Genomic DNA, 21,364 nt, shown 5'->3' on the forward strand with positions numbered 1-21,364 from the left:
GATGCTTAACCTACTGAGCCACCCAGGCACCCCAATTCAGTATGATTTATAATGAAAGAGAGAGGTCAAGCTTTTCCAGATAGGAAAACCAATATGAACTGTTGAACAGATCCCCTGAGCTTTTAAGTTCCTCCTAGAATGATCTCTGCCTAGTTTTACCAAGTGCCAAAAACATTCAGCCTCTTTCAGAAATTACTGCGATATCATCACCTTTGGATTCTTCAATATTAACCAAATGAAAAGCAGATGGAAATTTCTCTAACTTTTATCTGTTTATTAAAAATCTTTTTCAAATAAATACTTTGAACAACCATTAACAATCAAAGCAGTGAGATCACTGAGTGTTGCTTCTTTCTGCCAAGAAGGCATACCATTAGCTTGTATAGTTAATGCAACAGCCACATCCAAAGTCAATTAGGCTGTTTTAAACACATGACGGACACTACTTATGATCCCAGAGACACCAAGGACTCCTCGGGGTCAGTCATCTGAATAGGCTCTGAAGCTGGCTTGATCCTTAGAACCTCTGCAAAGCCATCACCAAACCAGCAAGTGACATGTGCTATGTCTACGGTAAAGTAGAAAAGGCGGTCCTGGCAGAGCTTCCGTCGATACACAGACCGCGGGTCGGCTGACAGCACAGCCTCAATGGCATGCCTTGCTTCCTCTGCTGATTGAAAATACTTAAATGAAGGCTGACTGCCATCTGCAATGAGAAGAATACAACTTAATGCTGGTCAAATTTCAGTACAGTCAACTTCAATGTGGAGTATCACACTGAATACACTATCACTTGAAATGAACTGGGTTTGGCAATCTACTCAGTTCTTACAGAGAATGTTGCTTTCAAGTAGTTTCATTAGATTAAACTTACACGTGCCCCAAATTTTCATTCGCTGAACAAAACCTTCTATGTTCAATGTCGACTCTGATTTGATTCCTTGTCATTCCGTTTCTTCTCAGAATGGAGGCATGGTCAGGGAAATGCATGACAGTCCCAGCACTCTCAGAAAGCCACAAGAAAGAAGACTAAACCCACCTATACCCAGAGCACCAGCCATAAGCAAGGGATAGTGTCTCAGAGAGCTGGTGTCACAAGCCCTAGTTAAAGTAACACCACATTCCCTAAGGAACGAGGACTTGGGAGAGTCCTGAACAAAGTAGTATAGATACTCTGAGAAAGTTAAATACCATCACTAGAGAACAAGCCACCCCAAACAACCAAGGTGAGGATGTACAGTAAAAAGATGTACACCCTGTTAAGTGGCAAAACTTCCTACATCTGTGTCATCATGGATGTTTTTTAATTTTTAAAAATACAGTATGAACAAAACTTAAATAAAAAATTAACTGTGACTTAATTTTTAATAGCTACAACATAACATACATCCAAGTAAAGGCCAGGCCCTTCCAGGAAGGCATGTGCTTTAAACAATGTTGTTCCTGTTCAAAATACCATCTGGAGTGGTGGTGGATCTTTATTCTTCTGAAAGTAAATTCAGTTTTTAGAAAACAGCCAAAATCACTTGGGTAGTAAGTTTGTAAATAAAGTCATGAAGTTCGATCTTTGGTCAAAAACCAAGGACCAATTCAATTGCTGATCATGTGGAATCCTTAAAAAAAAAAAAAAAAATCCCATCAAGGACCAATTATGCAGTGCTGAGATTCCTTTACTGCATGGCTCATGAAATGACTCCAAGGCCACCAAAAAAGAGGAATTCCAGAAACATCACACTCTTCAGTAACAGTGTACCTGGTAAAAGCTTGAGGACTTTGCACAGTTGCTCATTTGGCACAGGTGCCCTGCCAACACTTCTCTGCCTACTTACTCTTCCAGGCTCAGCTCAAATACTTTTTCCTCCAGGAAGTACTCCCAAATTTTTTCCCTGTTCCCCAAGTCATAATCCTTTTCCCGTCATGTGCCCATAAGCACTCCATTCCAGCGCCAATCCCCCCACTCCTACCACCAACACACGGCCACCATTTCAGTATCTTTTATCTTTTCTAGACTCTAAAGCTTCTGACAGGGTCATTTCTTATTTCTGTATTAACTCCAAATTCTGCTGGTCCAAATCAGTCCCTGTTTCATAGTTACATTTCATAATTTCTCTTTTTAGTGCTTTTTCAAATCAACAAGGCACATTATAACCTCTCAGACACCTAGCACTATAGTTTGAAAAAGATAAAACTTTCCAGAGTAAGAAGCAATCACTGCTAACTGCAGACGAAAGGGTAAGTAGAAATATAAAGTATCTTCTGAGCAACACTGCTTTCTTTGTTCTTTCACAAAATCCCTTTAAAACTGACCTTCCTCAACTGTATACAATGAGGAAACAACTTTCATAAACAAAACTTTTTAAAATAAAGAGCTCAATTTAAAAATCAGACGCTTTGTTTAAACATAAAGCCTTTGGAAAGAATAAGAAACACACCGTGGAGCGGCACATGAAATCAGACATGTCCTTGGCAACTAACTGGCTGTTCTTACTGGGCTCGCTGCAGCCACCTTCCTTCTAGACTGCTGCCTCACATCTGCTATGGGCTGGGCAACCAGGGGACAGCATCTGTTACAAACTGTGTGTTAAAGTAAACGAGTCCAAGTAATAGCCCTGTGGCCTCTCTTCTACAGTAAAGGGCACGTCTCCAGTGCTGGGACTTTTTACAGGGACAATTACTGTGCTAAGAGACTTCCCTTCTACCCCTAGGCTCCGTGCCACAGGGAGAGCTATCAGCCGCCTGACAGAATAAGGTGGGATATTTCTCTAGTCAGATAGTAAAACATGAAAAAAGTTAATCCAAGTATAGAATGAGCACAATTTAGCTTCTGAACGCTGTTTGAAAACTCCAGGAACTACTGTAACGGACTGACAAGAGGCCCTAAATCATGTGCCACCTCATGAGGCAGGAGCCTCCTCAGCAAACACTTCACTGAGTGTCTGGGACTCACTGTGCTGAAGAAGGCTCGTCGTCAGATGGTGCTGTTGCCCAAACAGAATTTTATACTCCTACAGTTCGTATAACCAGTCATACTGACAAATCCTCTACATAACTGCCCTCAGAAATACCAAATTGGGCTAAAGCTCTCATTCCAAACTGAGAGACAGAGGGTACCTGGCTCACCTTCTGAACTAAGGTGCTCGAGGTCCGTCTCTGCGTGAGGAGTGAAGCGGACTTCCAAGGGGGTCACGGGGGCCTCTCTAACCCAGTCAGGGACTGCGCTGCGGTGGGCTGCACCAGCCATCCTGGAAGGACAGTGAAGAACCACCGGCTGCATCTCCGCACTGTTTCCTTGTGCGACCACTGCTTCCTTCCCTCTCTTTAGCCTCTTTTCTGTACCTTCCTCTGAAAAGCTCTTCCCCGGGCAATTTGAGCCAATTTGTTCTTCTGCCACACTCAGACTCTGATCACTTCTTGATTCTACACCCAAATCTTCTGCTATCTCCCTGGGCTGAGGGGAGTTTTGCTGGACTTTTGTTGAGTTATCACGTTTCATGTAGTTTGCTCCTGAAGTGCCATCTTCATGACATTTAGGTTTTTCCTTAGTGTGACTACAGGCTTGTGGTTTATCACACCTTGAGAGCTGTCGCTGGTCACAGTGGTCCGTCTTGCCATCAGACTGGGATGTGTTTTGGGATTTATATTGGTTATTCTGTAAACTAAAGTCCTGTAGAGGCTCAATCAAATTTTGTGGCGAGTCATACTCAGCTATGTAGGGCTTTATGTCTAGTACAGGTGTGCCATGAATCATGTCAATTCCAGAAAGGTATATAGCTCCACCTATAATGTGAAAAACACATCCTCTTAGAAATCGTAACAATGAAGAACAGTGCAAACAATTAAGAACCAACATCATCTGCTTATGCCTCACCAAGCTCACTCACAATTCTCTTACACACCAGGTTTTCTTATACCTGGTGCCAACACACCCTTTTCATTCTGCCTGGAAACCCATCCTCTTCTTCACCTGTCAAACTCCCACATGCTCTTTAGGGCTCCTCTATGAAACCTCACCTACAGAGCCTTTCTGGCTCTTCCACACATAAGCACTCTTTCCTCTGTGTTCCACAGAGAAACCTATGTAAAAACCTCTACTACACCTCTTTTCATATGGTCTGGCAATGACCTAGTCAGTCTCTCTCCCTAGACAGTGTGGTTAGGCCCTTGAGCACTGACTCATTTTTGCATCACTGGGGCTTCTAACTCTGTTCCAGGCATAGCAGAGTCTTCAGTATATCTCTCTGGGATCAATGAGGATTTCCACTGTGGCAAATATACACGAAAGTGGCCCCCAGAATGCCCACCTCCTGGTGTTCACACCCTTGGATAATCCCCATCTTTTGAGTGTGACTTGGTATCACTCCAATGACTGTGTTACATTATCTAAGACTCCTGTGCCTGCAGGCAGATTCACTAGAGATATTCTCCTGGTGGGCTATGAAGTAAGCAACCACCCTGAGAAAGCCCATGTGGCAAGGCACTGCAGAAGCCTTTAGGAGCTGAGGGCAGCCACCAGGCAACAACCAGCAAGCAACTGTGGCTCTCAGTTCCACAACTACAAGGAAGTGAATTCTGCCAACAACATGGGTGAGCCTGGAAGCAAATTCTTCCCCAGTTGAGCCTCCACATAAGAACTCACCTAGATCACACCTTATTTGCAGCCTGGTAAGATCCTAAGCAGAGGACTGGCTTAGCTGTTCCCATATTTCTAAACTAATTATTATGAAACATAGTAATATTTCAAAGAGATAATAAATGTGTGTTGTTTAAACTGACTAAGTAGGGGCGTCTGGGTGGCTCAGCTGGATAAGTGTCTGCCTTTGGGCTCAGGTCATGATCCCAAGGTCCTGGGATCAAGCCCGGTATCAGGCTCCCTGCTCAGTGGGGAGTCTGGTTCTCCCACTCCTTTTGCCCCTCCCCTCCACTCATGCTCTCTTTCTCTATCTCTCTCAAATAAATAAAATCTTTAAAGAAATTAAAAAAAAAACAATAAAGTGTATGGCAATTTGTTACACAGCAATGGAAATCAACACATCCATCAAGACTCAAACACTTAAACAGAACAGAGGTCACCACTGCCAAATATTAACAGGTCTTTTGTCTCACTTATACAGCTGCATGTCCAGTGCCTGCCACTGGTGCAGATTCTACTAACTTGATTCTTGGGAAATTGGCCAAATGAGAATCAAAAAATTGCATGTGATCACATTCCATTCTGTCTCCATTTAAGAAAAACAAGACTAACAGAGGACTGATTTCTAAAACATGCTCACTACGAATGAGCCTGGAACTTTGGAATAATGACTTTGGACTTCCTAACTAACGGATATGCCCAACAATGTCTGCAGAAGGAAGAAAGCATTGTAGTATACATAAAAGTTCATGGGATTTAGACTTACACAACCACGTGGCTGGATGCTATTAGGCGTATTATCAAACATCAAAGAGCCTCAGCTTCCTCATCCATAGAAGGAGGATTGCTACCCTATCAAACCCAAACAGCCACAGAGAGATTACGCACAGCAACACGCTTTATAAACTGTAAAGCACCACGCAAACACTAGTAGTCACCATAACACTTACTTGTAAGAATGTATACAGTGTTACTGCGTTTGCCTTTTACATTCTAATTTGAGCTCCCCCATGAGAATTTTAAGTTCTTCAATGCAGGGATTTTGTGTGTGTGTGTGTGTAAATTTTTATTTTTATCTATTTCTTTTGGTGACACACAATATTTTAATAATGAGAACTGCAAGTGATGACATCATAACAGGATATAGTAAAACCTGAAAAAATACAGAGCGCTTCACGAATTTGTGTGTCATCCTTGTGCAGGGGCCAATTTTAGCATATGTGCTGCTGAAGCAAGCACAATGCATGGATTTTTATCTAATTTGTTTACCACTATACCCTCAGCACCTAGAACAATGCCTGGCATATACACAGTGCTCTGATAATAAAATGTTTAGTACTATTACTCAAGCTGGTTGGCTATCACAAATTGACAAAGCTCAAGTTGGACTGGTTTCAGAAATTTCGTGGAAAACCTATCCAAGGCTGGGCTGAATACAACCCAGGGGATGGAGTTCAAGTTCTGGAAAAAAACAAACAAAATAACTGATCTTACCTATTTAACACTAAGTAGCCTGAAAAGTACTTACAGCTTTTGTCTCATAAGATGCTAAAAAAAAAAAAAAAAAAAAAAAAATACTATGTAGTCCCAGAGAGGGCAGGTCCTACTCCTTCACCCGCTTTACAAACCAGGAAGCTAAAGCCTAGAATGGTCTCCTGACCTCCAGTCTTCTGCCTCTCCAACAAATGTGCTTATTGTTAGTCAGAGTGATTCAAGAACGGGATGCTTTACTAACAAACAAAACAAACAAACCAAAACTCAAAGATACAGAGAACAGATCACTGGTGGCCAGAGGGAACAGAGTAGGGAGATAAATGAAATGGGTCAAAAGGATCAGGAGATACAAACTCCCAATGATACAATAAGTAAGTCTTGGGGATGTCATGTACAGCACAGTCAGTAATATTGTATCGTATATTTGAAAGTTGTTGAGAGTAGATCTTCAAAGTTCACACCGTAAGAAAAAATATTTTAAACTATATGGTGACAAATAATATCTAGACTTATTGCGGTGATGATTTCACAATGTATATAAATACTGAACCATATTGTACACTTGACACTAATATGTCAATTATACTTCAAAAAAAAAAAAAAAACCACGGATGCTTCCAAAAAATGTATGGCCCAGTAACTAGGCTATATCTGAATACACAGTTAAAATGAACCTGGTATTCTACACAGGTACTTCCACAATCTGACAGGTGTATAAATGTTATTATACTGCAATTCATAGCAGACCCTCTGCCACACGTCAGAGTTAACAGGTGTACTACAACCACAGCACATGTTCATCTCCTCAAAGTGCTAGGAAGAAATAATACACCACCACCCTACATGTTTACCATATCTACACATACAAGCAGTTATTCTCTGTTAATTCTGAAAGTGTCCAATTATTGTTGAATAATTTTGTATTTACTGTATTCTAAGTCAGAGAAAATTTGGTTACTAATTTAATTATTTTTTAATAACGTAATAGTTTCTAATATATGGGATGATATAATTAAACTCTGAGCATCCTATAAGAGCTGATTTCAAAGGGTAACATTCTTTTTTAGTCATTTCTTCTTCCATGCCTGGTAATCCCCAGGGGTTAACACCACTGGTACTCCTCCGAGTAACAGCCAGTTAATACTAAGTTTGTTTTATAAGACTTCTTTTAGATAAGGAAAAAAGATAAAAGTAGAAATGAAATTTGTTACCTTCTACCTTTTCCAGTTTGGCCAGGGTCAGTCCTATTGCATTGGGACGATGTGGGCTCCTTGTGGAGAAAACTCCAGTCTTTATTCCATTCAGCCTAGGAGGCTGCACTTTTGCCTTACAGCTCAAATGACCATTTTTGTGAAAAACAAACAAAATCCTATTGAAAATAAACCAAACCACCAAGTAAGGAAAGAATACTAATTAATTTATCATAATAATTTTATGGGGAAAAAAAACTTTAATCTTTAATCCCACAAGTTAAAGCTGAAAGAATGCTTTTTAACGGTACTAAAATGTAATCAGTGGGGAAAAAAATAATGCCATTCTCATTCCTTGAAGGATGGCAGCGTCTTATCTCTATATCCTAACAAAATTACTGGTACGTTGCAGGAACTTTTACAAGTATTTTTCAAGTGCCTGAATAAGCAATATTTACGAAGTAAGAGCCTGCTATTTGCCAGGCAGTCTGCTACACATTTTTATACTTATTTAACTCTCTTAACAAGCCCAGGACTTGTAATTTATCCTCAAGAATGAGGCAATCCAGGTTCAGAAATGTTAAATAACTTCACTGGGTCTTCCTAAATAAAACAGAAAAGCAGGAAGCCATAAAGAGAAACAATAACAGATTCAAACTCATTAAATCATTAAATTTATGACTATAAAATGTAATCCCAGGAGAAAATGTTTGCTACATGTACAATAGATAATGGGTTAATATCTGTGGTATATAAACTGTTCCTACAAATCACAAAGGGGAACTCATTATAAGAAATTAAGCAAAGACAGGGTGCCTGGGTGGCTCAGTTGTTGGGCATCTACCTTCCGTTCAGGTTATGATCCCAGAGTCCTGGGATTGAGTCCCACATTGGACTCCCTGCTCGGTGGAGAGCCTGCTTCTCCTTCTCCCACTCCCCCTGCTTGTGTTCCTTCTCTCACTATGTCACTCTCTGTCAAATAAATAAATAAAATCTTTAAAAAAAAAAAAAAGAAAGAAAGAAAAAAGAAAAAGGGGCGCCTGGGTGGCTCAGTGTGTTAAGCCTCCATCTTCAGCTCAGGTCATGATCTCAGGGTCCTGGGATCGAGTCCCAAATCAGGCTCTCTGCTTAGCAGGGAGCCTGCTTCCCCCTCTCTCTCTGCCTGCCTCTCTGCCTACTTGTGATTTCTGTCAAATAAATAAATAAAATATTTAAAAAAGAAAAAAAAGAAATTAAGCAAAGAACATGAATTGACAAAAGAGTAAGAAATAACAGCAACCAAATGAAAAGATGTTGAACCTCACTAATAATTAAGATATTTAACTGAAAAATAAAATATTGTTTTTCTCAGGTCACCTGGATGGCTTAGTCGGTTGAGCATCTGACTCTTGATTTCAGCTCAGGTCATGATCTCAGGGTGGTGAGATCAGTCCCCGCTTAGGATTCTCTCCTTCTGCCCCTCTACCCATGCGTGTGCATGCTCACTCTCTCTCTCAAATAATAAACAAAATCTTTAAAAAAAATCTTGGTTTTGGGGCACCTGGGTGGCTCAGTGGGTTGGGCCTCTGCCTTCGGCTCAGGTCATGATCTCAGGGTCCTGGGATCAAGCCCCACACCGGGCTCTCCGCTCAGCGGGGAACCTGCTTCCCCCTCTCTCTCTGCCTACCTCTCTGCCTACTTGTGATCTCTCTCTCTCTGTGTGTGTGTGTCAAGTAAATAAATAAAATCTTTGGAAAAAAAAAAAAATCTTGTTTTTCCCTGTCTGACAAAATGCAGAAAAACTGGAACATAGACAGTGTTAGCAAGAATGTAAGGAAAAGGTCATTTTCATACACTTACGATACACAAATTAAGCTTTTTAGAGCAGTTTGGCAGTAGCCCTCCAAAATTATAAATATGCACACCCTCTAGCTCAATATAACCATTTCTGATATTTATGTGTGAAAATGTACATGTGCCAAGATCTGTGTCTAAGAAGGTTTGCTACAGCATTACTATAATAGTAAAATAACTATCCATTAACAAAAGAGTGGTCAAATCATGTCATATCTATATTTTGCAGTAAGAGACAGCCATTAAAGCAAAAAGAAGAAATCTGTATGCATTGTCATGATATACACTGTTAAATGAAGAAAACATATTCCATTGTTTAAAACAAACACCTACCCTGGTGTGTATGTTTATGCTTCTATATCTACTAAAAAAGAAAAAGTGGGGCGCCTGGGTGGCTCAGTGGGTTAAAGCCTCTGCCTTCGGCTCAGGTCATGATCCCGGGGTCCTGGGATCGAGCCCCACATCGGGCTCTCTGCTCAGCAGGGAGTCTGCTTCCCTTCCTCTCTCTGCCTGCCCCTCTGCCTACCTGTGATCTCTGTCTGTCAAATAAATAAATAAAATCTTTGAAAAAAAAAAAAAAGAAAAAGAAAAAGAAAAAGAAAAGGCCTGGTAGCATGTAACCAAGCTATTAACAATAAAAATCTCTGAAGAGTGCTGGGGCTAAGGATGAGAGAGAAGACAAATAGGAGGGATACAAAAAATCTCTTCATATAGATCTGGACCCATTTTTTTTTAATATCAGCAATGTTCTTAATTTAATTAATTTAACCAAGATCATACAAACTAGGTCAGACACATGTTGCTTTTACTCTACCCACATCTCCAAATTAACAAAAACATAAGCTATCTCAGAATAAATACTTCATTTTAGGTCTTCACCCGTAAAATTAGACCAAGTCATACTGGTGATGCTGGAGTGGGTAAGAATGGATAGATACAGAATTCCAAGTGACAGTAACACTAGTATAACACAGGTGCTAATATAAGTAACACTTCATTTAGAGTATCCAGATTTCTAAAGTCTCTTTTGTCTCTTAGGAAGAACAAACTTAATTGTTAATGGTCAAGAGCAGAGTCTGCAAACTTTTTCTGTAAAGGGTCATACGCTAAGTATTTGAGTTTACATGCCAACAAGTCTGTTGTAACCATTCAACTCTGCCACTGTACCACAAAAGCAGCCACACACAATATATAAACGAATGGGAATGGCTGTGTTCCCATAAACTTATTTACAAAGATGGGGAAAAAACAAAGATGGAGGGGTAGATGGATTTGGTCCACAGCCTGTAGCTTGCTGACCCCTAGTCCAGAGGATAGAATAATGACTCACAGGCAGAATCACGAAGGTCCATAGAGTACAACTCAACAGAAGGCATTCATCACAATCAGGACCAACTGCAAATGGAACGAGTCCCCTCAGTGGATCCCAAGCTTCCGTGAGAATGCCCAAGTTATGCATACAGTCACGTGTGTGAATATGCAACAGGAATTCCATGCAACAGCTAAGTGTGGTCTGGAGGGCAGACTCTAAGGTTGCCTTCGATGGGAGTACTTTACTCAAGAGCAGGTTCTGACCCAAAGATCCACTTCTAACCATAAAACAACTTACCAAACATGAGAAAACTGTTCTAAGCCCATCAAGGAATGTTCAGGATTATTAAAGATGCTCTTTCTAATTCTCAAACAAGCCCGTGAATGGCTACAAACAGACGGCTGCCTTGGAGTACCATTCTTGGCTGAGAAACAGGATTCCAAGTAGCCAATTGGCTCAGTTAAAAGATTCCCTACAGAAGAAAAGTAGGTAAGAAATCGTTAGTCAAAATGTCAAATAGAGATGTAGGAAAACATGTTTTCTTTAATGACTGATTTCATAATTTTAGCATCTACCAAGTGTTATACAGCTATTAAAAATGATTCATATGTCATGAATACATATAAATAAATATATCATCACCACACACATATTATTATATCCCTTTTGACAGCCAGAGAGAGTAGAGGTCTAAGAAAGACAGGGGGCTCGAGGCACCTGGGTGGCTCAGTGGACTAAGCCTCTGCCTTCGGCTCAGGTCGTGATCTCAGGATCCTGGGATGGAGCCCTGCATCAGGCTCTCTGCTCAGCGGGGAGCCTGCTTCCTTCTCTCTCTGCCTGCCTCTCTGCCTACTTGTGATCTCTGTTTGTCAAATAAATAAATAAATAAAATTTTAATCTTTTTTTTAAGATTTTATTTATTTATTTGACAGAGAGAGATCACAAGTAGATAGAGAAGCAGGCAGAGAGAGAGAGGGAAGCAGGCTCCCTGCTGAGCAGAGAACCTGATGCGGGACTCCATCCCAGGACCCTGAGATCACGACCTGAGCCGAAGGCAGAGGCTTAACCCACTGAACCACCTAGGCGCCCTAAATAAATAAAATCTTTAAAAAAAAAAAAAAAAGAAAGACAAGAGGAATTCTCAGAAGTTCTACTATGACCATAACTCAAATTCAATGTCACCATTACTAAGGTATGTGACTTTGGTCAGAGCTAAAAGAGTATTTAGGGGCAACTGGGTGGCTCAGTCGGTTAAGCCTCTGCCTTCAGCTCAGGTCATGGTCTCAGGGTCCTGGGACTGAGCCCTGCATTGGGCTCTCTGCTCGGCAGGCAGCCTGCTTCCCCCTCTCTTTCTGCCTCCTCTCTGCCTACTTGTGACCTCTCTCCGTGTGTCAAATAAATAAATAAAAATAAAAGAGCATTTAAAATACAGGGAATTGGGGCACCTGGGTGACTCAGTTAAGCATCTCAACTCTTGCTTTCTGCTCAGGTCATGATCTCAGGGTTGTGAGATCAAGCTACAAGTTGGGCTCTGTGCCAAGCATGGAGTCTTCTCCACATTCTCTCCCTCTCCCTCCCCCTCCCCCGCCCCTTCCTCGGCTCACGCTTGTGTGCACACTCTCTCTAAAGAATAAATGAATTCTTTTTTTGTTTTTAAAGGTTTTATTTATTTGACAGAGAGAAACACAGCAAGAAAGGGATCACAAGAAGGGGGAGTTGGAAAGGGAGAAGCAGGCTTCCCGCTGAGCAGACAGCCCAATGTGGGGCTGGATCCCAGCACCCTGGGATCACGACCTGAGCCAAAGGCAGACCCTTAACAACTGAGCCACTCACGCACCCCAAGAATAAATGAATTCTTAAAAAAAATTTTTTTTAAATAAAATAGAGGGAATAACATGCACAAAGTTAAATGACAAGTGTTACATCACATGCAGAGAACAAGTTATTTTGATTGGCTGGAGTGTGAAAGATAAGGCAAAGAATAACAAAAGATAAGGAGACAGATTGTATACAGACATCCTCATGCTTTTCACAAGCTTGCGTGTAAGCCACTGTGTGTTTGTGAAAGACCTACCTCAGTACCTGTTTTTGCTAATCAAAAGAAATCCAAAGAGAATGTTTGATTTTACCAAAAAAAAAAAAAAAAGGCTAAAATGGAAAGCACTCAGCATCTGTTTTGCAGCAAGCTGTTATAGATGCAGGATGCACCCCAAGCAGTGAGATCAGCCCCACCCAGGTCTTTCCCCAGGAACTACACTCAGCATCTGAACATCAAGCCACCAGAGCTTTGAACTGTGTCTGTGAGCATCTGTGCTTTATCTTGATTTATTTTGTGCATCAACTAACAATATGTGTCCTGAAGTAACAGAAAAGCCTAAGAGGTAATTTTTTGGGCCTGGGAACATTCAACAATTTTTCCACATAAATTAATGGTAATTGCTTCTTCACATTATGCCATTTCAGGTCACAAAAAATTTCATAGGAATGATCTACTTTCAGATAGTGTGGGGAACATGTTCCAAATAAGCATACATTCAACTAAAAAGAACCGAACAGGGGTGCCTGGGTGGTTCAGTCAGTTAAGCATTTGCCTTCAGCTCAGGTCAGGATCCCTGGGATCAAGCCCCGCTTCAGGCCCCCTGCTTAACGGGAAGCTTGCTTCTTTTCCCTCTGCCTGCTGCTCCCCCTGCTTATACTCTCTGTCAAGTAAATAAATAAAAATCTTTAAAAAAAAAAAAAAAAAAAAGGAACAGAATATATGAAACAAAGTAGTTTAAGCAATAAAGGGAGTACATGGGATCATAATCATACTACTAAAATATCTACAGACAGAACAGATTTCAGGTTTGGCTTGGTCTAGTAGCTCTCTGCTCTAGTAGCTCTCTCTTACTAGAATGTAAGCTCCATGTGGCAGGAGTTTTTCTACCTTGTTCACTGCTACATTCACGGCCTAGTACATTGCGTGCAAGGGGGTAGGTACTAAAAAAATTCATGTTACATGGAAAAAAAAAAAGGATTGTTTAAGTCTAAACTGGTTAAATTGGAAAGTGAGAGGCACCTGGGTGGCTCAGTTGGTTGGGCCTCTGCCTTCAGCTCAGGTCATGATCTCAGGGTCCTGGGATCGAGCCCCACATTGGGCTCTCTGCTCAGCGGGAAGCCTGCTTTCCCCTCTCTCTCTGTCTGCCTCTCTGACTACTTATGATCTCTCTGTCAAATAAATAAATAAAATCTTAAAAAAAAAAGAAAAAAAAAAGTGGGCGCCTAGGTGGCTCAGTTGGTTAAGTGACTGCCTTCAGCTCAGGTCATGATCCTGGAGTCCAGGGATCAAGTCCCACAGGGATCAAGTCCCATATTGGGCTCCCTGCTCAGCAAGGAGTCTGCTTCTCCCTCTGACCCTCTCCCCTCTCATGCTCTCTTTCTCAAGTAAATAAATAAAATCTTAAAAAAAAAAAAAAAAAAAGGAAAGTGAAAAACTGAAAGAATATAATGTCATTTAAGAACGTTTGTTTAAAAAAAAAAAAAAAAAGAACGTTTGATTAGGGGCACCTGGGTGGCTCAGTGGGTTGAAGCCTCTGCCTTCGGCTCAGGTCATGGTCCCAGAGTTCTGAGATCGAGTCCCGCATCCAGCTCTCTGCTCGGCAGGGAGCCTGCTTCCCTTCCTCTCTCTCTGTCTGCCTCTCTGCCTACTTGTGATCTCTGTCTGTCAGATAAATAAATAAAAATCTTAAAAAAAAAAAAAAAAAGAACGTTTGTTTATACATTTACCTATTTAAATATGTACCTGTATATGTTTAGAAAGCTGTCTGAAAGGATATTTCACCAAAATGTTAACATTTTGGTAAAATGGACATGGTAATATGGTAAAAATGGATAGTGAGATTTCTGGACTATTTTTATACTTTGTAATTTGCATAATATTCAAAATTTTTTAAATCATCAGAAATCCTCTTTTTTCTTCCTAAGTAGTAACTCCTTTCAAAAGACAAGAACTTGGCAAAGCAGAACCAATATAGGTTTCAAGTCCAAGGTATCCACAACTAGCATTTTGAATTTACAAATAACTTTTTTTTCCACATTTCATGAAAAATTTACTAACTTCTTTCAAGAGATGACATACAGACACTCTAGACCATCATTTTATTTTCAGCTTCCATTAATTAAATCTACCAGCACAAGTGGTAAGATTATAGGCCTGGTGTTGTCCCTCACAGTACCTTTCATTACTTTTCACTTATAAAAACTGTATTATTGGCTACATATAAAATATTACATGTATTAAATGTGTAACAGAGCATAATACTATGAAATCCTGTGTACCCACCCACCCAAAGAACTAGAGCTTTACCAAAAAAAACGTATCTTTTTATGTTGCTTCTCTCCTATGGCAACCCATCCTTTCTCCCTGAGATAAACAGGTGCCTGAATGGGATCTTTATCACTCACTACCTTTAATATAATTTTATCACATGCATATGCATGCCTAGATAATATTTATTTTGTTTTGAATTCCATAAAAACTGGGATTGAACTGCATGTTATCTTCTCAGACTTGCTTTTTCTCTCTCAGTATTACAATTCTAAGACCCTTCCATATTGTGTATGCTTTTGATGACTTTAAAATATTTTTCCAAATATGCTTACAGGCATTCTTTTGTTTATCCTCATCCACGTTTCTGTGGAATAAAGATAGTAAACAATTTAGAGATGAAGAAACTAAGGCCAAACAATTCTCTGGTCTTCATTAAAACGCCATAAAGAAAAATGGCCAAAAAAAGACCCCTCACCTAGTAAGATGGGATCCCTGTGTCTTGTTTTCATTTGTTTAGCAAACATTCCAATATTCTACAATTGCCAGACATTGAGCTAAGCTTGGGTAGAAGAAACAAGAATTCTTATCACAGCAGAATTAACAGTTGGTTGGGGAGAACCTCACAATATGTTTCAACATCATGGGAAAAATATGGAAAGCACCTAGTGCCACACAAAGTGCTCAGCAAAACGTGGTTTTCCAAGCTCTTACTTAGGCATTTCTCTCATTTTAACAATACTGCAATTGTACTAACTGTGTAATACGAGAAAAACCAACAAGTTATTAATGCAGAGTTTTTGTACTCAAAGTTTATCTGAAAAAAAAAAAAAAAAGAAAGAAAGAAAAGTTTATCTGTATGTCTTAGTACTGACAGAAAGTTCAGGTCCCTTATGACCCTCCTGCCCAGACCGTAAAATTACCCTTGTTATAATTCATGTCCCCAGCACAGTTCCCTCCCCTTCTTAAAATACACTACACCAGGGACGCCTGGGTGGCTCAGTTGGTTGGACGACTGCCTTCGCCTCAGGTCATGATCCCGGAGTCCCGGGATCGAGTCCCACATCGGGCTCCCAGCTCCATGTGGAGTCTGCTTCTCCCTCTGACCTTCTCCTCACTCATGATTTCTCTCACTGTCTCTCTCTCTCAAATAAATAAATAAAATCTTTAAAAAAAAAAATACACTACACCAGTACTCCAGACTCTGAGTTCCTTAATTTTATGCTACCTCTTAACTAAATTTTTCACTTTTCTGTTAACAGACATTGTATTTCTTAACCTGGTATTCAAGGTTCTCTACAATCTGAATCCAATCAACCTCCTTGCTCCATCCAGTATTTCAAATTTATACTCCCCAGTCTGGTGTTATGCAGACCTCTAAGCCCTGCTCCTTCCTGCCTATGAAAATATTAGGCCTGTAATCTGGCACTGTGCAACAATTTTTTTTTAAATGAGCACAACCTTCTACAAGTAACAGTCCTTTTAGTAAATTCAATCTAAGTTAAACTTTTATAACATGCACAAACATTTCAGTCTTGAGAATTTTCTTCACAATGAAAACTGGCAGTAACCTAAAAGCCCAACAATAAGGAATTGGTTAATTAGAACACATCTCTAAAGCAAAGTACTCTGCAATCCCTTAAAACTATTAATGGCCACCCATTTATATGAAATTTAAGTTTTAGAAAGAAGTTATAAGACAGTGGGGTCACATAATTCATTTTCTAGTGTGCATGCGCAGAAACAAGTATGTAAGGTAGGCACCAAGATATTAACAGCGGTTTTCTCTGGGTGATGGCAGACTTTTTCTTCCATTTGCGTCTTCTAATTTCTAATGTTAATATTCGGCTCTATATAATGAGGTGAAAATAAACTCAAGCCCAACTTTCCGGGCCCAGTTTAAAAAGATTTCCTGTCTCTCCTTTTCGCCCTAGAACTTTTCCACATCTCCCGTCTCACTTCCTACAGCACTGGATGCCTCTCTCGGGGGTATTTATTAATTCCTAACCCGCGTAACACCAGCGTTCACATCCTATCTCTCCTACGTGAGCAAAAACTCTGTGAGAAAGGCTGTTACACTGCACGTGTCTGTTCCAGCCACGGTGCCAAGCCCAACCCAACCGGAGCTACCAGGAACGGAACAGATGACATCAGGCCGCTCGCCTCAGCAAAATCACGTGGTCGCTAGTGCACGTGATCCGTGGCTTCAAGAACTGCAACGACCCACTTGGGTTCAAGTTGTCGCATTTTACATCCCGTTATGAAGTCAGGTCTGCGCCTGCGCCCAGGCCTCTTTTGGGTGCGGAACCGCTGGTCTCTCAGAAGTTACCTGTTTCCAGAGCCGGCTTCACGCACCCACACCCGGTCGCTGTGGGCTGAGGCCCCGGCTCTTCCAACACGCGCATGGCGACTGCTCACTGAGGTGTCGACTGGCAGCGACAGGCCTTCCGCTTCCGGTCTCCGAGCTGGGTGCCTGCGCAGTAGCCGCCCTGACGGGGTGGCGCGAGCCCAGAGCCTGGCGCATGCGCGGGTAGTGGGACGCGCTCTAGGCGGGCGCTGCCTGTGGGACTGGTAGGGTTTCGATTTCCATTTCCCGGCTTCGGTCTCTCTGCGGGATCTCATTCTGAGCCTTCGCGCTGACCCGCTGCGATTCCCTGCCAGTCAGGAACTCCGAATTCCCGCGCTTGTGAAGGGGGACACTGCGATGAAGATTTACGCACTAAGATGTCTCTCTCAAACATTGATATAAACAATTACGTGACCAATGAATGACACTGATTTTTAAAGACAAAGGATGTGTTTATGCAGTTAACCACTTAGCATAACGATGGGATGTTAGGAAATTAGAAATTCTTTTTTTTTTTTTTTAAAGAAGATCCTGTAGTTCATGAGTGCCCACAAGGCATTTTTTTTTTTAAGATTTTATTTATTTATTTGACACAGAGAGAGAGAGAGAGAGAGATCACAAATAGGCAGAGAGGCAGGCAGAAGGCAGCCCCGCTGAGCGGAGAGCACGACTGGGGGGCGCAATACCGGGACCCTGGGATCATGACCTGAGCGAAAGGCAGAGGCTTAACCCGCTGAGCCACGCAGGCGCCCTGGGGAATTTGAAATTCTTGAGTGGTGGGAATACACATGATTATACTTCTGTATACTCCCAACTTTTCCGCAATAAAAACGATGTTTTGTCAGCAAGGAGCCCTAACTGAACCTTATTTCACTTCTAATGGATGGTGAGCGTCACACTGGAGTAGGAGTTAAGGAGTCCGGACTTTTCTGTGCTCCATACCCTATGGGAACTGAAGCAAGAATGAAATTCAGAGCCAATATGCTATGTACATGGGAGAGATTGTGATCGTTGTTTCTGGGCAAGCTGTGAAAGATTGAGAGCCAACAAGAATCCTGATTTCATTCCATGAGAAGACCAGTTATCCTTGCAGCGATACTATCCTCTCACCTACTTATTTGTAAAGTCATTTCTCCCCTATATCAAGTTTCTCTGTACATAAAATTCTGTTTCTGGGTTTTTTATCCTGTTTGTGGTCGGGGAACATAGGGCTTGCAATATAAAATATCCAGAAGCATGCAAGTCCACAGATTTTAAAAGCTCAACCATGAAAATCTGTTGCTAAACCTTCTCATTTCTCATGGCGTTATATAAGATCACTAGCAGAAAATAACCGGCAACACCCAAAGATTTAAGGAGAAGGTTGTGTAAAACACACACTTTGGGGCACCTAGGTGTCTCAGTCAGTTAAGCATCTGCCTGCAGCTCAGGTCATGATCCCAGGGTCTTGGGATCTAGTCCGGTGTAAGGGTTCTGCACTCAGCGGGAAGCCTGCTTCTCCCTCTCCTCCCTGCTCCTGCTCTATCTCTGTCCCTCTCTCCAATAAATAAAATCTTAAGAAAATAATAAAAATAAAGCACACACTTTAAAATTGGTCAACTTCATATATGAGTCCTAGGTCCATGAAAATTTGGAAAAGAATACTGTTAATCTGTTTCCAGAAGGAATGCCATTAATATGTGCACTTGCAGAAACAAGTTTGAAAACAATTGAGCTATACACACTTTTGTAAAACTGGGGCTGTAATAGCTGTGTTTGCCACTAGATGGTGGTATTAAAAGTGATGTCTTGCTTAATTTGTTGACAGACGAGTGTGGGAAAAGAGAGGTATTTGCCCTCTTGACACTAGATACCATTATCTAAAGATAATCACAAAAAATAATGCATTACCGAGTGTGACAAGAACTGCGATGCAAAGCAGATTTGGAGACACTGATGAAGTAGCTTGCTACATCCAAATTTCAAAGATAAATTTTCTTTTTATGGAAAACAGGAACTTAAATATATAGCAACTTTATTATGCGATCTGAGGCTTTTTATTACCCTTTCTAGAGTTATATCTGATTATTTATAGTTTATAAGGCAACTGTTCTTTGGAGGTGAGACCTAGGAATCTGCCTTTAAAAAGCCTAAATGATTCTAATACAGGTGATCATCAGCCTACACTTGGAGAGACACCACCTCTTAGAATGGTTCTTAACCTTCCATTTGGATGAAGGATCCCTTTGAAAAGCAATTAAAGCTTTGGGATTTTTAAGAACCACTATTGTACCTACCATGAGAGGAAAGTAGCACAAAGTAGGGATAGATGTTTACAAAACCTTTGATTCTGTGACCTCAAGGTTCAAAGCCAAGGAAGAAAACTGGGAAATGTTTAGATGCACACTGGTGTTTGAATGAGAATAGTGAGAAAGCAGAGTTTATGTGTATACAGGGAGCAAGGTAAGAGGATGAGCAGAAAGGATCCTAAGAGGTAAAAAGAGAAGATCCCTCTCTTTCTAATGTACTATAGTCCTCATTCCATCTACTTCCCCATCTCTTTCACCGTATGCCCCTGTGAATTGTACCTATGCAAGTATCTTATGGTTCGTTTTAATGCAACTCTCTTAGAACATGAAACTTCCATTTAGTCTTTTTCCTCTAATGTTGACCCACTCTGGCAGGTGGATTGAGACAAAATTTCTTAAGATTAGACCTAGCATGAAAAGCACTGAAGAAGTTAGATGTGACTTTAGGTGAGTACCCAGTCTCTCTGAGGATATTCTCTCATCTATAAAACTGGAACTATAATCATTGTCCCGCCCATTTCACACTCATATGCAAATAAAAAAGTGTTTATGAAAACAAATTCTGAAATGTCATCCAGATGTAAATGACTATTATACGGTTATGCTGCCCTCAATATGTCACTGGAGTAGTATGATGGGGTGTGAGTAAATCCCTATACGATGAACCTATCTCGAGAAGAAAAAAATGTAATGTTCATGGGGGTGTGTGTGCAAACAGAAGGGAAACAGCATTGTGACTGCCCATTTTATCAGTGGCCATTAACTGTAGCTGCACTTTAGGATCACCAGGGGAGTTTTTCAAATACCCTAAATGCAATGTTGTATCCCATTTTGGATCCTGAAGCCAGAAAAAGGGCATTAGTAGAAAAACTAATGAACTCCAGATAATGGTAACATCACTGTCTTAATTTCTTACGGTTTGATGAATGGACCATGGTTACAGAGCTTGTTAACATTAGGATAAACTGGTGAGAGGTATACAGGAACTTCTGTACTATCATGTTTTCTATAATTTTTCTTTTAAAGATTTTATTCATTTATTTGACAGAGATCACAAGTAGGCAGAGAGGCAGGCAGACAGAGGGGGCGGGGGAAACAGGCTCCCTGCTGAGCAGAGAACCTGATGCAGGACTCGATCCCAGGACTCTGAAATCATTACCTGAGCTGAAGGCAGAGGCTTAACCCACTGAGCAACCCAGGCACCCCGAGTTTTCTGTAATTTCTAAAATTATTTCTCAAACAATATTTAAAACAAAAAAAAACTATTTAAAAATTAATGTATCTATACCTGGATGCCATCCTAGACAGGTAAATCAAAATCCCTGGGGAGGTGTCTGGACAGCTGTAATTTTGAAATCTTCTCCAGTGGTTCTAATGGACCCTGAGCAGCTCTTCTACACCGTGATGCTTATGAGACTGGGATTCTGTCTTGTTCTTAGCTGTCTAGCTAGTACTTAGCACAGTGCCTCTGTACCTATATAGGGAGCTTATACAATCTCATCCTTGCTGAACTAAACCCTTACCTGCAAAAATCCCCTTCCTTTGAGTCTTCTGTAATAACAGATGGAAAACTGCAAACAGCGCCCCCGCCAAAATACTGGGAGGTTCAGATATCTTCCCACACAAAATAATTCCTATTCATGCCGCCAGTCTCTTGTAATTTTCAGCTAACCCTGACCATTCTAAGATAGAAAGTCTCAAAATACTAAAACTGCATTGTTCAAAAGTCTTACTTCGTTCCACATTACCGAACACATACTTCTTAGGTGTGCAAAATTCTGTCCACTCTGATATGAGACTTTCAGCCTATTAGCCTGCTGTTCCACACGGACCGTGCATTAACTGTAGTTTGTATGCAGTTCCCTTGAACATATGCTGAATTCATCCTTCTCTGTGTCACATACAGTGAGGCCACAATCCTCACCTACAGTACAAATCTTTTCCGTCTTTCAAGATTCCTTGAA

General features: G+C 40.9%; 1 protein-coding gene across 2 annotated transcripts; it reads right to left on the bottom strand.

Annotated features, from left to right (window-relative positions):
* Positions 1-251: 251 nt before the first annotated feature.
* On the bottom strand, positions 252-17,179 carry LOC111145793 (tRNA methyltransferase O). 2 transcript variants are annotated; one of them, XM_022501010.1, is made up of 5 exons: positions 17,095-17,179; positions 10,757-10,931; positions 7,336-7,493; positions 3,121-3,777; positions 252-706 (listed from the first exon to the last, which is right to left on the bottom strand). In XM_022501010.1, the coding sequence occupies exons 1-5, from the start codon at positions 17,168-17,170 to the stop codon at positions 447-449; spliced, it is 1,326 nt and encodes a 441-aa protein (XP_022356718.1). In that variant the 5' UTR covers positions 17,171-17,179; the 3' UTR covers positions 252-446. The 2 variants fall into 2 exon arrangements, with proteins under 2 accessions (XP_022356718.1, XP_022356719.1); XM_022501011.1 differs by lacking the exons at positions 7,336-7,493; positions 10,757-10,931; positions 17,095-17,179 and adding an exon at positions 5,397-5,633.
* Positions 17,180-21,364: the final 4,185 nt, after the last annotated feature.

This window comes from Enhydra lutris, unplaced genomic scaffold, assembly GCF_002288905.1.
Source record: "Enhydra lutris kenyoni isolate GAN:26980312 unplaced genomic scaffold, ASM228890v2 scaffoldscaffold13, whole genome shotgun sequence".
Lineage (NCBI taxonomy): Eukaryota > Metazoa > Chordata > Mammalia > Carnivora > Mustelidae > Enhydra > Enhydra lutris.

Bases quoted from the DNA above. Each gene is read 5' to 3' on its own strand.
- LOC111145793 (XM_022501010.1), bottom strand. From the start codon at position 17,170: ATGCGCGTGTTGGAAGAGCCGGGGCCTCAGCCCACAGCGACCGGGTGT. The intron at 10,932-17,094 runs GTAACTTCTGAG...TTTCTTCTGTAG, and splicing joins GAAGCCGGCTCTGGAAACAG to GGAATCTTTTAACTGAGCCA. The intron at 7,494-10,756 runs GTAAGTTGTTTT...TATTTTCAATAG, and splicing joins GAACAGTTTTCTCATGTTTG to GATTTTGTTTGTTTTTCACA.